The sequence below is a fragment of the Zosterops lateralis genome (assembly GCF_965231275.1).
Source record: "Zosterops lateralis genome assembly, chromosome: 8".
NCBI classification, from domain to species: domain Eukaryota; kingdom Metazoa; phylum Chordata; class Aves; order Passeriformes; family Zosteropidae; genus Zosterops; species Zosterops lateralis.
In genome coordinates this window covers 34,928,715-34,946,812 of record NC_139768.1, presented here as the reverse complement: position 1 = coordinate 34,946,812, position 18,098 = coordinate 34,928,715, and the positions used below count along the sequence as shown (strand labels likewise).

The 18,098-nt window shown below is 42.4% G+C and overlaps 1 protein-coding gene across 1 annotated transcript in view; it reads right to left on the bottom strand.

Annotated features, from left to right (window-relative positions):
• The window catches only part of CTNNA3 (catenin alpha 3), a gene marked incomplete at its 3' end in the record, with an annotated part of 410,569 nt that overhangs the window by 6,510 nt on the left and 385,961 nt on the right, over nt 1-18,098 (bottom strand). The window contains exons 16-17 of the mRNA XM_083865913.1: nt 13,144-13,249; nt 5,764-5,898 (exon numbers count right to left, since the gene is read on the bottom strand). Coding sequence (XP_083722039.1) covers nt 5,764-5,898; nt 13,144-13,249 — 241 coding nt within the window. The remainder of the gene's footprint in view (nt 1-5,763; nt 5,899-13,143; nt 13,250-18,098) is intronic.

Genomic DNA, 18,098 nt, shown 5'->3' with positions numbered 1-18,098 from the left:
GACATCAGTGTTTAAAAGTCTGGCTCTTGAGATACCTGGGGGAAGAGCTGAAGATAAATGAGACATTATCAGGAACAGCAGAGTGAAACAGCCCTCAGTGCACAGGTAAGGCTGGACAACCTGAAAGGGGCAGGGATTCTGTGCCAGTTAGCAAATTCTGGCACTCTGTAGAGTTTGCTCTTCCAGACCCTTCCTTTTTAAACTTTTTAAGGCCAAAAGCTTTGTGTCTCTTGCCAAGTACAATATAGAAGAAAAAAAGGTAATGACTATAAATAGCACAAAATAGAATTGCCTGGCAAAAGTCATGGAGCACAATATTAATATGTAAGATATGTTCATTTTCTGCCCAGTGGTATAATTCTCTCTAGTTAAAGCATTGTTGAAAAAAGAGCAAACTGGCAAGGTAAGGTGCAAGGATATTGCTGTGCAGTGCTTCAAAGTGAAGTATCAGTTTATCTGGGTAAGTGAATGCAACTCCCATCACTCAGCATACTGCAAATGTTACCCTGTTATTTTGTGCCTGAAGAGGCACCAATTTAATTAATAGAAGGAAATGTGTGTTTCCTATTTAATAACTCCTAATGAAGACTTAGAGAATCCTCACCATTTGAACTTGTGCAGCTTAGAACCTGGCAATGCAAGCCAGTACTCACAGTATTGGATAGGACTGTGAAACACTAAATAGTGAGCAAGGAATTTTTAATGAATGAAAATAACAAAACAGCATTGAATAGAGAATAAGAAGGTGATGATCCACATCTCTTCCTCTCTTTTTCTGTACAGGGCCTCTTCTAACCTCCATAATGGGAGGCTGACTAGAAAGAAGGTACTGGAGCTTGGGGATGGACAGTGAGAAAGGCAGACAAGAGTTTGTGGACTGAAGTCCAAAAGCCACTAAACAAGGAGAGCAGTGAGAAGAGCTGTCAGCTGGGAAGTCCACAAAGTATCCCAGCTGCCCCAGAGAAAGTGGCCTAATTAACCTCCACTAACGATGCAGCCTGGGATGAACTGTAGGTAAGAAACCTTCCAGAGTGGGCAAGGCACAGTGCAGTGCAGGCACAGGGCACACAGATCAAAAACAGCTGAAGGGAACTGAGCTGTGTTTATGGATTTCGACATTGGTTTTCATATGCATAATGCTCTCACAGGTCATGGAGTAAGTGGCAAACTGAGCTACGCTGGCAGCCAGCAGCACCTCCTCCAGTGCAGGTCATCATGTATGTGGGAACAGACTCTGCTGGTGAAAGAGACATAGCTGCCCTTGTGCCATGGCCTGCCACCCACTGCTCCATGGTACCATCCAAGGTTAACTGGGAACACAAGTTTAGGATTCTTTTAGTTGCTCCACCACAGCATCATCCAGAACTGGTAAGACAAGGCTGCTCCGTTTCAAGAAGACGGTTTTGTTTTGCAGATCTGCAAATATGTGACACTACATCCTCTACTTTTCATCCCTCTCTTTCTCTCAATTGGTCTTTGGGCTTCAAGAGAGGCTGGTTTGGGTTATTTTTTAATGAACCTCTATTCTTGTGGGAAGGGATTTTCCTTGAAGATGATTTAAATCCAAGATCCTTGTGCATAGTTCTAATAGTTGGAGACGGGAGGAGTGAGGTGAATGTCAGAGCCATCTCAAAACAGTGCTTTTATCAGTCTGGATTCCACCAGCTGGTACTCACTCTCCTTTTGTTTCTCAAAGTGGATTTGTCACCTTTCTGGTTCTGACCTATCTGAATGTGGAAATGTGTCATTTCTCACAGGAGAGGAGCCTCCCCCCTCAGCTGTTCTGCTGCCGTCTGGCAGCCTGTCCCAGCTCCTCGAGAAGGTGGGAGATGAGGGGAGGGACTGTGAGGAGCCAGAGCCAGCCAGAGGAGGAGTGGCTGCCCAAGGACCGGGAAGGTCATTCCTGGCACACACCTATACATGGGTGCAGGAGGGAGCAAACGATGGAGGAATCTGTGAGGATGATTACTTCCTAATGTTCTTTTTGGTAGATCTCTTTTCCTATAGCAGGTTTTCACTAACCAGAGGATGGATTCATTTTCAGGAGACTCACAAGTCTTTTACTTAATGCACAATAAAACCTTTACTATCTGCAAGAGCAGGGCCTTTTTTCTTCATCATCTTGCCGTCTCCTTTTCTGATTCTCATTCAGGGAAGATCAGGACTGGGGAGAATATAAAATATAATCCTATTCCAGCTACAGTTCTGACTCTTGTATGTTTTAATGCACTTCTAATACTATCTTCTGGGGAGGGAGAAGGTGGGAAGGGGGAGAAGAACCCCTCTGTTTTCCCACACAAAACTTGAGTTTGTCACTTTTTTCAAGGCCAGCTGACCTAGGAATGTGATTAATTTCTAAAGCCCCAACATGCACTTTCAAAGCTGGAACTTGCTCCAGCTTTTAAGAAAAGCAATTCAATAACAAGCCATTTTACACCACTAGTGCATTTCTCTCCCTCATGACTGAGCAATTTATCTGTACAACGTAAATACCGTTATTCTTCTAAAATTGAAGCAATTTAAACATAAATAGTTAAATTAATACAAAAGGCCTTCACTGGTTGGTTGGGCTGCAGTTTCACATAACCACATTTTAATTGCAGGGAGGCAGTTGAGCACAGTCAGTCACGAATGGCATCCCCTTCCCAAGACAGAGACCAGGGAGACTTTTTTTTCAAATTTCTAGAAATTTTTCATATCCACTGACACCAACCGTGTCTCCACTGTCTTTAAAAGGCTTGGAGTGAGAGCACAGGTCTCTTGACACTGGCTACCTATTAGGCTCTTTTCTATGAAGCATCCATGTTATTGAAAAAAAAATAAATTAACACAGTCATTGTTGGAGAGTCATTTTCTAAGACTATTTAAGAGTAGCAACCTTGCAGCATCTCACTTTGATTTCACAGAACACCCCCAAAGCCATTCAGGCCTCTAAGCATGTTCTTCATTTCCACTGACTCAAACTAAGCATCTGCTTAACTCTGTTTATTGAACTAGAAGGGAACAGAGCATTTATCTGAACAAGCAGCTGTCTTTCTCCACTTTCTGGATGCACACAGGACAAGTCCTCACCCTCCTTCCTTGAAGCAGGGTTAGGAGCTATAGTCCTCTCTTTGGGATTATCAATAAAGTTAAATTTGGGGTTTCATTATTAGAACTTAAAATTTTTGCACTAGGCGAATTATGCACTGTTGACAGGAGTGACACACAAAAAAAAAAGGTAAAGAAAACTAGGTGAGTATTCTACAGCAGGAGGCAGAAACAGTGAGAACCAATTTTGGTTTCAACATTTGGCTTTACTATAACCCACATTGGTCACAGAACTGCTTGTGAAAAGAAACAGGTAAGGAAGAGAAACTTGTTAATGTCCAGCCTAAGTGAAAACAAGCATTGGCTTCAGAAATTATAGACTCAATTAAAAATAATTAACTATATGTTCCAGAGGTTCAAACATGGTGTCTGAATTACCATTTGAATAGCCAGCAGAAGGATCCTACAGAAATGAGTGTTTCAAATCTCACTTCAGCAACAGAGGCTTCATTTCTGATGACTGTAATTTTAGTGAGAGGTAAATAGGCATAGGAAGGCCTGAGAGAGGCAGAAGTAAATATGTACAGATATGGATGTGTAGAGATGGGGCTAGGCAGGCACAGGGAGAGATTGAGACAGGTACATGGAGGTTGACACAGGTAGAGACAGGTGCAGACAGGTACAAACAGACATGGACAGGTGGAGACTACAGACAGATATGGATCGATGGAGAGAGGGGACAGATTTTGATAGGTAGAAATAGATATTAACAGATACAGACAGACAGACACATACACACAGATACTGACATACAGAGACAGGTACAAAGAGAGCCTGACAGATTCTCTTAGATCCTGACAGATTCTGTGAGATTTTAGACAATTCTCACACATTTTGACAAATTCTCTTAGAATCTGACAGGTTCTGACAGAGATATTGGCAATGATGGAGACAGATCTTTTAGAGAGATTTTGTCAGCTATTGACAGGTACAGAGAGGGAGATATATAGATATAGATATAGATATAAGGACAGAGAGTGACAAGTACTGACAGGTGGAATAAGTGGTAGATGTATAGAAACATGTATAGATAACTAGTGATAGGTACAGATATATAGGTGGAGATGTGTATATATAGAAAGGTGTAGATAGGTAGAGATAGTATTTCCGTAGACTGGTTTTTTTTTTTTTTTCCTTTTGATTAGGACTGTTTAAACCTACTCCAGACTGAAAAACCCAGAGGAGCACCAGGACCTTACACCTGCAGCCCACCAGGGCCTGGACCTCCAGAGAGACTGATAAGAGACTGAGCAAGCTGAGCTAACCACAGCAAAGACTTTCTGAATTTACCATCTCACTTCAGAGCAACAGAAGGTTTTATTGTTTCATATTAGTCATTCTTTATGCTTGTGAGTGCTTTGTTTGTTATATAAATAGTTTTCCCCACTTTTCTCTGGAGAAGTTCTTTCCCAGATGGGTTGGGGAGTTTACTTCCCAGAGGAACCCTATTCAGAAGATTTCTCCAAAATTTGCCCTAAACCAGGACATAAAGCTAAATATTGATGAGTATAGATAGGTACTGAGACATATGGGCAGGTACAGACAGGGAGAGAGAGGTATGGTTTGCTAGTCCTCTATAGAGATAACTAGAGAGAGCTGTAGATAGATATAGAGAGATGGACCAAGGTATGTAGATAGACAGAGGTAGATACAGACAGGAACAGAGACAGAGATGGGCAACCTGAGATAGGTATAGGTGGATAAAAGAGACAGATGTAGGGAGATGATAGAGACAGGTACAGACAGATGTAGGGTGATGATTGAGACAGGTATAGATCCATACAGATAGATACAGAGCAGGATACACAGAGAGAGATGAGTACAGACAGCCAGTGACAGGTATAGACAAACAAAGAGGAATTACCGCATGTGGATTGCAAGCAGCATGACCATATACAGGCCCATTACTGCACATGGGTCATGGGCAGTGTTCTGGGCAGTGCTGCTCATGGGTCACGGGCAGTGTTCTGGGCAGTGCCACTCACAGGTCGCAGGCAGAATTCCAGGGCACTGCCACACGCAGACCACTTGCCCACATACTTCCAGCATCATGGGAATCATGACCAGGCCCATACAGGAGGTTTTACCCCCTGCACATCACAGGAATCATCACCACTTATGGGAGCATTACCACACGCGATTGTGGGAATCATTGCAGGCCATTGCCACACGTGGATTGTGGGAAACATCACCTGGCACAATCAGCATTGATTTTTACAGCACGGGGATTGTGGGAGGCATCACCTTGCTGTTCCTTTATTTCTGCAGACCTGTAGAATGCCTGCAGCATTTTTTCCTCGCCTAGGACTTCACCCCTGGAGTGTTTTTACTGTGTTCAGACACACACGGGCACATTCCATGTGTGTAAGCCAATGCACCAGCATTTTCAAGTGGGTTACAGTTCTTTAAACCAAACTACTTCAGAATAACAGTGATAACACAATGTGCTGTGAAAATTTAAAAAGAAAAGGTGATTGTTACTCCTTTAAAGACAGAAGTCTTACACTTCACTGTCACAGATTCTTGCTATTAAATGGGTGTTAGAAAAGAAAACAGGATTTGGAGTGACAGTGGAACATGCTGCAAGCTTGAAAAATATCAAGAAGGAAAGCCCAACTCACATGTAACACGTAGTTTGACTAACAGAGTACTTGATGCCATTTTTCTACTTACTGCAGACATGATGAGCTCTCCACCGAGATGCTGGATTTCTGCTTTAACCTGGCTGCAGATTTTGAGCTGATGGGAGTATAGCTTGATCTGTTCTAGGTAAGCCAGTAAATCCTGTTTGCACGACTGGTCTGGGCACTGAAAAGAACGATAAATTAAGCATTTCAGTAACTGCTGATTCAAAATGATGTCTCAGGAATCATGTTAAAACTTCACTGAGGAGTATTCCAGTTGCAGACTACTGGAGCCTTGCTTTTTACTGCAGGTGTATCAGGCTGCAAAGTTCATTCCTCTTGGGAAGCTTTCTAATGCTGTGGTTGGAAGCTCAGATTAAGCTTAAAACTCACCATATGTACTGAGTATTTACCATTGCTGTGCTTGCCTTAGCCATATTTCTAAGCATATCCTTTAGTGTTTGGAGTAATTATTTAAATTCCTAAGATGCTCTCTAAGAAAATACCTCCATTAACAGTGATGAGGGCAATCCAAACTGATTTTGTGGCAATGTAACCATACATGCACAGACATGTTAACATCTATATATTATGTTTTATCTTTAAATATGATCTATGGGTTATTTTTGTGTTCCATCCAGAGTGTATTGAACTCAATCTGCAGATCTTCTCTAGTTTTGGGAACAACAAAATTAGAATGTCTTATGGAAAACTCACTGATTTCAATATTTTTAACAATACAGATTTCTATTACAAAAATAAAAATAGGATCTTTCTAACTTAATTTCTTCCCAAAATACATGGAGTACTTGGAGCACAGTGTTGCTCTGTGGGTACCAGGCCAGCCATCAAAGGCTGGGTATGAATTTGTTCTAAGGCTGATTTTCATTGCTCTGGCAGAATAAAGGGATCTTAAGGGGAATGGTGAGCCCCTGTTGTGCTCCCACAGCTGGTAAGAATAAGAGTGATAAATAAGCAGGAGATCCGTGCAGGTTTGCAGACAGGGTTTTGGCCCAGGTGTGGTACTTACATGATAAATACAGCCCCTTCCTTTCGGCAGGAAACTGCTCAGCTGTGCATACTCAAAAAGAAAAGATACATCCCCACCAACTGCACACTGTCAACACTCACCTGTGGCTTTATTGAATGGTTGTCAGTGGATTTAAATCCAAAATCCACCAGGTGCCAGAAAAAGTACCAATTCTACTCAACTCCAAAAATATTTCAGTTCCTGGCTTTGCTGAAGCAACAGTATGTGTTCAAAGGGCTGGTGTGACAATGCTGTTCTTCATGTCTATGCAATGTTTGGTTAAGCAAGTTCATGCTTTAGACTTAGCAAAAGGTAACAGTAAACGAGGAAGGCCAGAGTGTATAGTTTTAATTTAATTATTATGACTCAGCATCAGTCCTTTACCTCATGTTCTGCTACATCCATTATTGTTTCCTGTATTTGGGCACAGTTTACAGCAAAACCAGAGCACTTCCTTGACGTGTTCTCTTTCCATGTGTGATGTTTTCAAAATGCTAGCACATTATGGAAAACTGCCCTAAAATATGTCTTTTTTTCTTCCTTACTAAGCGCTGCTTTAAGGACTGCCCAAATCAGTATTTATATACTGGTACCCCAGTGTTTAGAAAGCTGGAATACTCACTGTCTACTTAATTCAGTTAATAAAAAATTCAAGTACAATACAATGCAATCCCTTAGAGCATCAGAACTCCTAATACCACGATGGTAGATTGTGTGTATTCCTGGAATGAGATTATTCCTCCTCCATTTTTGCTTTCCTTAGTTACACTTTGATTTAATCCCTCTGGCCAGAAAGACTCAAGAGAAAGGTGTACAGGTTGCCAATATAGTGCCTCATTCACTTCAAACAGTGACAATAGCAATTACAGAAAGTTCAGAGACAAGAATGATTATTATATAGTACTCTTTTATATAATAACAGTGTCAGGAGACAGATGCTGTCTCCCTTACACAGCATTACAGAAGAAATGTGTACCATTTTAGGAATGCTACAGATGAGACACATCAAAGGCCAGGAAACTGCACTCAAGAACAAGACCTTGAGGTTCTGTGGAAACACTTTTAGTGTCAGAAGCATTCAGAAAAGCAAATGCAGGGCATTGGATAAGAAAATTCTTCTGAAAGGTAATCATGCAACTGTGGCATATGTGTCTGTGGCATATCCACAGCTTCACTACCTGAGAAGATGCAGTGCATCTTTCTCCTGCACTGGCCACACCAGGCTCCAGATGGAAAGAGGAAGATTGTAGTGAACCCTGGTATTCTTCTTCCATTACAAAACCCAGGGGTCATTAAAAGTGAGTCCCAGGAGTGCAAAACAAAGAAAATGGTTTTTAACACTGGTTGTTAAATTGCAGAAATCTTTGTTACAGAATGGTTCTATTAAAATTTTACATAGCTAAAGAAGTTACTGGACAAATGAATGGAAAAATATCAAGGACTATTTCACATGCCAAGTGTGTGAAAAACATGTTTGGTAATGTAAATTGTGGCATGGCTGCTGGAGGCTGGGAGCACCATGATGTCCCAAGTCGTGTATATTCAGCATTAGCTGCTGGCAGCAGCTGGGAACAGTGTATCCATACCTGAGGTCATGCCCAGCCAGGGCACACACATACACACTCTCATACACACAGAATGGCCTGCACTGCTCTGAACATGAGCAAGCACTGCAGAAAATTAAACCTCACACCTTGCAGCATGTCCCATCAGCCATCAACAGAAGTTTGGAACAAACGTAGTGTGGGGAGGACACTGCAAAAGGGATCTTCTACCAACTGCTCAGAGGCAGCTGGTACAAACAGCACTTGCTCACCAGCAGAACCAAACACTAGGCTGCAACAGAAAGACAATCAACAAATCCTGAGTTTCATCATCCCACAGGAAATTGATGGTTACCAGTTTATTGCTGCACATTATTAACTGGAGAGCCCATCAGATTCTGAGAGGTTTTTCCTCACACATCCTGCAGGCAGGGGCTGTTGCTAACAAGGGCTTTCTCTAAAAAGAGCATCAGAACTGACCTGCATCCCAAAGATGCAATGGTATTTTACCCAACAGAATATCCACCAGAACATCCAAACAAATCTGAGGAATTAAAATGATGCAGTGATTAAGACCAGGCTGAAACCAGCATTCACCATCCAAGTGAAAAAGCCACAGGCACAGCAGTTGCACAGGGGATGTTAATGAACAATGCACAGGAGCTTCTGACTGCAGACCATTCTGGGTTTGGTTTGGTCTCACTTCATCCGTTTGCCTACAAGGCCAAAGCATTTCTCTACAAAATCCAAATCTGTCTTCATGGGGATCAATACTGGGGATAATCACCTACCACCTACTATAAATGTGTGCTGTGTACAGACAGGAAGTAGCTTTGCTGCTCCACCAGTGGCATTCCCATCACTGAAAGGGATTGTTTGCATGGTGCTGTCCTGACCACCATAATTAGCTCTGACAAACAGCATTCTAAATGACGGCAGTCAGGACCTGCCTGACTGCAATCCTAATGGGTGCAAAACAACTGCAACACAGAGGAGGCTCTTAACACAGACCTCACTCTTCAGCACATTTCGTCAGACGAGGGTGATGTACTGCCTTCATTATCTTATCACATTAAGTAGCAAAAGTCTTCTGACAGAAGGAACAAAGAACAAAAATCTTCTGCCAAAAGGAAATGTCTCCCAATAATGAATTTATAGTGAACCTCTGCACTTGTGATTTATGTGCATAGGTTGCTGTTGATGCTGTAACTGTGACAATTTTCACCATTGTTACTCTGAGCCATCCTAGAAGTGCTTGTGACTGTGGACTGACATACAGCTGAGTTCTGCTAATTGTACCACTGTCTTAGGTTACAATGCAAGATGTAACCAAAAGTATGTATTCTATTACCAGCTGTTAAAACCAGGTGGGGCCATGTTCTTCATCTCTTCCAGGACCCATCCTCCCTCCAGGGATATCTGCTGTTAATAGGCAATTAAGGCTCACTACATGACTGACAAAATTACATCATCCCATTGGGAGATGCTCCTCCCAGGGGGAGGAGCCCAGCATTCCTACCTGGATAAAACTTGAGATTCAGAACACCAGCACAGCCTGTTACACTGGATTCCCAGAGGAAGACTGGACCCATCTACACCACCAGTAGACCTTCAAAGGAAAACTACACCCTTTGTTGTTCCAACAGAACCACATCTGTCACTCCGGGGGACTGGGGCCACAATTCTAACTGGACTGCTACCAAACACCCTGACCAACAGTGTGTCAGGTTGCATTCTGACTCTGTCAGTGTTTTTTTGTACTAGTGCATTTTTAGTTTCATTTTCCTAATAAAGAACTGTTATTCGTATTCCCATATCTTTGCTGAGAGCCTGTTATTTTCAAAATTATAATTCAGAGGGAGGAGGTTTATACTTTCTATTTTCAGGGAGGCTCCTGCCTTCCCTTAGCAGACACCTGTCTTTCCAAATCAACCACACTATGTCCCTTCCCTTCAAACACAGCAACAGGGAGCTATAAAAATCATACAAATCCTTTTTTTCCACATAATAGGAATTCTACATAATTTAGTTGTTAGTAAAAGGCAACATGTGAAATACTCCACTAGAAAGTCTGAATGCTGCTCAGGAAGGCACTCGTTCTACTCTAGGCATCAAATTCCTGACAGCCAGTTTGGCCCAAATTCAGAAAACAGTTATCTGGTAGCCCAGAGGAATGTAAAGTTTATTTTATTTTAAGATCCCAGGAGTGCAGGGCATAGGAAACCTTGCAAAATAACAGCTGAAAAGCAGAATTTGAAAATACCTTCGAGATCAAAAATAAAATACTACAATGAGAAAAGATCTTTCTAAGTTAAAGGATAACTTGGCACAGCCAAAAAAGGTTACAGAAGTTAAAAGATCTCTAGCCATACAAGGAATGAGAGGATCATTCTAAGAATATCTGTAATAGGAGGAATAAATCAAGATTCTCTTTTTTACTAAGTATGACACCTTTCTAGCAATACTTGCAATTATGGTCACTGTAACTGGAATGCCTGCCTTGGTTCATCTTTTGATTTGTGTTTGGGTTTTTCTGGTCTTAATGTAGATAATGTAATATAAAACTGCATCTAAAATCCAAGCAACACCTGTAAGTAAGGAGTGTTCTTCAGATGCACAGAACAAATCCCAGGGGTCAGGTGGCTCCTGGGTGTCATCTGTGTGCAAGCTCTGAGCCAGGACAAAGAGTTGGAGTCAATTCAGTAAAAGGGTTACAATAACCTGAATGATGTCACATTTCCCAGCAACTCTGTTGGGACATATGAATTATCACCACTAATGGTTCATGAATACTTTTTCCTCACACTAATTTGTTCATGTTTCTAGTCCTAAGTTGATGAAGTAATACAGCTGAAATCTTTCTTTCATGAAAGAATATTTCAGTGAGAGTGGATTTCCTGTCCTAAAACCAGAAAGAATTTTTGACCCTTACTCATCTTTGGCTTTGATATCTCATCATTTTCTGCAGTGTATCAGTGATGGGTTTGAATTTTAATTTGTAATAGATAAAATCTTGAAAGGTGCTGTTGTCCGGTGCTGGAAGAATGTGTGTCAAGATCAGGAATGGGGAATCCAGACATTTAACCTATTTTTTCCACAAATCTGATCACAACTGTATAGATGCAAAATAGGAACTCTTTGTTATCTGAAATTCAGGGAGACCCATGACAACCACTAACAGACTGGTGTTGCTTCCTAGACAGTAGAAAAGCAAGCACTGAATATGCAAAAAAAGAGTGAAGGGAAGAAAACAAGCATGTGAGGATGTGAAAACAGCGACTGTCCTGTGCTGCCCTGAACCTGAAAGGTCCACAAAGGAAGAAAGGCGTCAGGAGTGACACCTGCACACTGCCATTTCCTGCAGTCCTCTGCTGGTGTTGCAGGGCCCTAAAGAAACCCACCAACCTGCTGAGCAGGCTGCAGGTGTGCTCATGTGCTGCTGTAGCTCCCTCAGGCAGGCTGCTCAGTTACCCTGCCCCAGCTGGCTGTTCTGGGGGGAGGGCAAGCCATCTGATCTAAAAATCAAACAGCAATAAAGCATACCTTCCAACTCTAACACTTTGCATTTCATGGTGATAAATAACTCATGAGAGTTACTGAAAATAATTGTAAACCTAAATAAAAATTAAAAGTAAAACTAAAAATCACCTTCAAGCTGTGGATTTGCAGAGGCCCAAACAGCCAGTGTTAGGGGTAGGGGGCTGAGAAGGAAAGTACAGCAAAAGCATGCATTCTGTAACTCTGCAGAGGGTGGAGAACAAACTATTGTTGAGCCGGGCAAGTCTGTCCTTACAAAGCTGAGACCAAGCACCTGCCCAGAGCAGCAGAGCTGTGTGTGAGTGCCCCATTCTGTGTTCCCACAGCTCACTTGGAGCAGCTGCCACTGCTGCCAGGTGATTTGGCTGGGTCAGTGAGGAGAGGACAAGGCTGTGCTGCCTGTGCAGCTGGCCTGGCTTTGCCTGGCACAGAGCTCACGCTCTCCACAGTGGCTGGCCCCGTGCTGTGCTGGATTCAGTATGGGAAGGAAGTCAGTAACAAGGACCTTTCAGTGTCCCACACTGCCAGTGAGCAGTGCACAAATACCTGGGGTTGAGCACGGTCAGGACAGGTGACCCAACCTGGCCAAAGGCTATTCCATACCAGTTCCATGGAGCATCATGCCCAGTGTGGGGGATTCAACTGGAAGGGAGTCTGGGCATCAGTGAGCACATGCTGGGGAATTGTGCTGGGCATCACTTCTTTCTCTCTGGTCTCAGTCCTCTCTTGCCCTCTCTTTCAGCATCAATATTACTACTACTACTACTACTACAGCACTATATTTTAAATTATTAAACTTTTTTTATAAAAACTCTACAGGTTTCCTTTTTTTTCCAGTTTCAGGAGTAGGTGACCAAGCAGCTGCATTGTACTCAGTTGCCAGCTGGGGTTAAACAACTATTTGTTTTATACAACTACTATAAGGTATATTAACACATACCTTAATTTGTTAATAATATTAATATATATATATTAAAGCAGCCATAAATATATATATTTTAAATGTGTCTGTCTATATACATGTTCCCATATACTGCATGTCTAAAATGTTGCATTCACAGCTTAAGGGAGCTCACAAATGTTCACACAGATGTACAGATCAGTGTGTGTACCTGGACATTTGTGATGTGTGTACTTCAGGGTGTGCATGAACAGACCACCGATACAAACTGAGAAGAGAATGCACAGGGAGGTTCAGACAGGATCTGTGTACCCAGTGCCTCACAAGTGCTCTGAGAGTGTCACAGGCACTCCTGCAGGAGAGCCTGGGAGGTGTCAGGGGTGTGTGTGGCTCCTGCAGTGCCCCATGGAAACTTACCTGGTCAGCGATGAGCCGCGCCAGCATGTCCATCCGCGAGCCCGACTCCGAGATCATCTTGGCGGCGTTGATGACATCGGACGTGTGCTTCAGTGGGCCTCGCCCCCTTCACAGGAAACAGACACTCAGAACAAATCACAGCCATGAAAACTACCTGCACAACAACTCCACTGAACAAAGAAACTAATCCATACAAAAGTGACAGTAACTAAATCCCCCCACAACATGTTTTCACGTCCCAAAAATATGCATTGTTTGGCATCAACGGGATGCAGAAGTACCAGAAAGATATCACAGTTTCTTAATATTGAAAGTACAGCCCATGCCAAATCCTGATTTTTAAGAAATTTATTGGGCAGTTTGCTATTCCCATGGTTGTATGAAGTTCCTTTCCCTTCCCTGAGTTTTCTAGTAGTATATTCCAAGGAAATTAAGCTCAGTGTATTCTGAGAGCCATCATGGATATCTGGTCAGAAAAATATGGGGTTGGTTTGGTTGGGGTTTTTTGAATTTAATTGGCGCACCCAAGCACAACAAGAGATGTATTAATGGGGCTGCAAATCAGCTTACACATGCCACTCAGAACACAGATGTGCCATATCAGAAAAATACTCCCCAAACAATTTCAGAATTTCTTCAGAATTTCAGCCAAATTCTTATGAACAGTCTGCCAAAAAGTTACTCTTTTTCTGTATGTCCCCCTCCCAAGCCCAAAAAGATGCTTAAATTACAGGAGAATGTTTCTAAGAACTAAGAAGTAAAATGTGAATACTCCAGGCAGACCACCTTTCTCTTCACATTTGCTTGAGTCTCAGTCTCTTTAATGCTGAAACACTTCACCTAAACTAAAATCAACACTTAATTGTACTTCATGCATGTATAAAAGTGAGCAATGCTGCTGAACTCTGCTTTGCCTTTCAACATCTTTGACAGGAATACATCTAAGTTTACCATGTATTTAATTTCTGAAGGCTCCAAATCAATTTACAAGTTCTGCACTGGACAAAGGAAATAGACAACATGAAAAAAATTAACATAACTCTTTGTTCAAATGAGAAGACTATTTTCCTTGAAGTCAATATGGTTTCATGTGTAAAGAGAATTCCAGTAAAAAACTCACTTAACCTAAAAAAAATTATAGTATGGACCTGCACAAATACTGCAGTCAGGAAATGACAATGGTGACAACACAACATGGCAGATAATGTTTAACCTCTTGATTAATCATACTGCTCAGCAAAGACCTCTTAGTCCTTGGAGGAAAGCATACTTTACTTATTACAGTTTCTTATTCTCAACTTTGGAGGCCCACATTTGGAACAACCTAGAATCCAGTATTTTACACACCATTCTTCTACAGAAAGGCACCTTCTTGTTATGGCAAACCTACTTGGCAGACTGCTCAGTTTATAAAAGAATTATAGTGTATGTGGGGAATGAATTTGTAAATGCAATCCCTTATTTCTAGGATAAAGTACTTGATCCCTCACCCATATCCTTCACTTGCCTTTCCTGGTCTTTTCCCTTTGAATCCTTAGTTGTACAACCCAATCCTTATGTGTGCCTACTGACCCGTCCCACCATTCCGGGCCACTGGCCCATCCTTATTTACCCTGCAGCAGTTCCAAAGGCCAGAGGTTTGTCAGGCATCCACAGCACATCCTTTAGCTGCTCCACAAACTACCACTACCCTCCTGGCAAGGTCCAACCCAGGATTTAAATGACTAGCAAAGGAGAGATGGCATCAACAGTTCAAGCCACTTCTGCTTAGGTAATTCTTGTATCTGCAGCAGCTTTGCTGACATTTGAACCTGGCTGAGTATTTTGAGGGTGTAGTTCTCCAATTATACCAGCAATTTTCTTGTACCCTCAGAGATCTAATGAGAATGAAACAATTCCACCCAAAAAAATTACTTCAGACAAATGAAAGTGAAGTATTACTTTTCACCACAAGCCGAGCCACCAGAGGAACACTCAGCAATGATTGTTCTGGAGATTTATGCCCCATGTGGCACCACTGCACCAATAGTTCAAGTTCTCCACTACAGCCCCTACGAAATGTGGGGTGTGATGCCTTGGAACTGTCAGCCACAGCTCAGTCTTGAAATAAATATTTAGGAATGCCTTAGCCTTGTGTTAAAAAGTGCTGAAACCCCAGCACATTAAGGTACAGGCACAAAGAAAGCTCTCTTGCTACACAACCAAGAACTATCTGTGCTCCTTTTTTTACCTTCATGTAAAATCCAGACCCTCTGACATAAAGCAGAAGCTTATCTGCCTTAGGGTATGACATAATAAGCCGTTAATCCCAGTTTATGATGTTGGGGAATTCTGAGTACTTTGGAAAGAATACTTGGGAAAGTACACCAGATCTGCTGAATCACTGGCAAAATGGAAGAAATAGAGAGCAAAAAAACAAAAAAGACCCAAAACAGGATGCTGGTTCAACTGCAAACACTAAATTTGGAAATAAGTAATCTACTGCTTAGAAAGACAGTCCCTACAGTATTTCTGTACAAAGCCAGAGGGGCTATTTCAGCTGTCAGTGTGAACAGGAGTCCCTGAGGCAGAGCTGCTGTGAGAATAGCAGACAGCACACCAAGGTACACACACAGCTAATAACCTACACAAAGCTTTCCTGCAGCTTGCCCTGTTTTGGTGAGACTGCAGCAGCAGGTCTGTCAGGGTTTCCATGAAGAAAGCCTGGACACAATGGGAAGTTGTGCAAAAAGGATGATTTCATGTCTTAAACATAAGGAGAGACGGAAGGGTTTACACCCACAACAATCTGCAAGCTTGGAGTGGGGCAAAGGAGGAATTGTGAGCAAGAGAGGCTGTGGGACACATGGAGAGCCTTGGAGGGGGTCCAGGGCTGTGGTGAGCAGGGAAGAGAATTGGAGCTCTCCTGGAGGAGCAGGTGCAGGGAGGGCAGAGCAGGGCAGCCATGACACTGTGGCACCACTGCCAGTGGAGGAGACCTGACAGTTCTGGGACTGTCCATCCTCTGCTGAGAGCTCTGCAGGCCTATGATTCAACAAAGGAATTTCATGGGTTTTGGTGAGTAACTACCAGGTTCAATGCATGTTGCCTTCTAACAGTACCAGGGCAGCTGTGCACTTTGTGAATTCCCACTTCTGATTTAGCACAAAACCAGTAGATCCAGAATGCCACTAACCTCCCTGAATCCAGTCGTTAGAGACACATAAAGTCTATTAAATCATTTAGGTTGTTCTCCCCAGCCACTGCACAGCTTCCTACCAGTTTTATATCACTTGCATTTTTTCAGGCAAGTTTGAAGTATGAAAAACCACTGTGCTTGAAAGGCAACGATTCCCTGAGCTATCCATCTCACTCTCTGGAATGCTTTTTCACATATTTAGGTCTTCCTCTGTATCACTGTAACAGCATCCCTTTCCTCCTACAATTCTACTCCCTGATCCTCCCCACATGCTGAAGCATCCCAGATTATGGTAGATAGTGCAGACCTGCATGCAATAGCTCATGCACCTACAGCTGTTCAAGAAACAAATATATAAAAATATCTCTACCAAGTACCATCTGCTGGTCAACAACATCACAAAATTTCTCCATTGTGGAGTTTTCCACCTCTTTCCCTGAAGAAATTCTAATTTCTCTGCTATGGAAACTGTGTAGTACTTTTTTTTTTCTTTTTTTTTTTTTTTTTTTTCAAGTCAGCTTTTATCTTACTGTTTTTTCCCTGCTCCCAGTCTCTAATGTTTAAGGCCAAACTTCACCTCACATGCTCAGTTACTGAAGTTGGTCCCCAGTGATTTCACTGTGTTCATAACCTACAACACTAGACTCTGCATTCATTGCATGGTAGATCTAATACATCTATTTTCCTCACACCTCACTATTTCCAAGCATAAAGCCTTACAGCTTGAGCCAGCTGATAACACATTCAAGGTGATGAAAAACAAAGACAAGACATGAAGTACTATATTTACAAGCAATTATATCTCCCCAAGGTAGTGATGGATTGTTACTACAGCTCAAATCAACTGCTCTTTCCAACAACAAAACTGGGAATAGGCCATAAATAATATATACAGAGACATCCAGTTAAGTATAACAAGAAAGGAAATGGATTATATTAAAAAAAAAAAAAAAAAAAAAAAAAGCAGTCTGGAGTATCTCCACAGAGATACAGGAGAAAAAAATTCCAAAACTTCACCTCAGTGTTTCTTGGAAGGTACAATCACAGGAGGAAAGGAGCTGGACTGTGTTAATTAGCACAACACCAAGGGTTTTGGGGAATTGTGAAAGAGAGCCTGAAGCCTTTCAAATCTCATCATTCTTGCTCCAGGAAAACCAAGAGCAACTCCATCCCTGTCTGCCTAAACTTAACCACAGCAATTAGCAGGCATCAGTATGAGGCATTATTTTCTGTTTTCCTTCACACTGGAATTTCACTCTGAAATGCATTGATACTCTTAATTCTTACGGTAATGGAAACTTACACTTCAACTCCAAAACATCTTTGCCATTAACTTTTCCAGGAAGAGAAATTCTTCTGTCTGCAAGCAAAGCTGGTGGCTTCCCCTACACACTGTGCTCCCCTCAGCAAGTGCTTCACGCTTGCCCCACAGCAGAAGCAGCCAGAGGGAGCTGCAGTGAGCAGTGGCTGAGGAACTCAGACCCAGCACAGACACATTTCACAGCACTCCACGGTGTGAGCTGAAAGCTCCAACCCACAGCCCCTGTGGCCACGGCCACTCTTTGGCCCTGAGCTCCAGGCTCTGACCATTCTGCCATCAGGCCTGGTCTGCAATTCAGCAGGTCCTGAGAGCTCCCACACTAACTGAAGTTTGCCTGGGGCACTGCAGAGGAGGCACAACTACAAACCAGTCCTGACCCAGAAACATTTGCTGTTCAAACCTGAGCTCAGCAAAGGATCCAGTCTGGCAATCCTGGCCAAAGCCAGGCCAGCATCC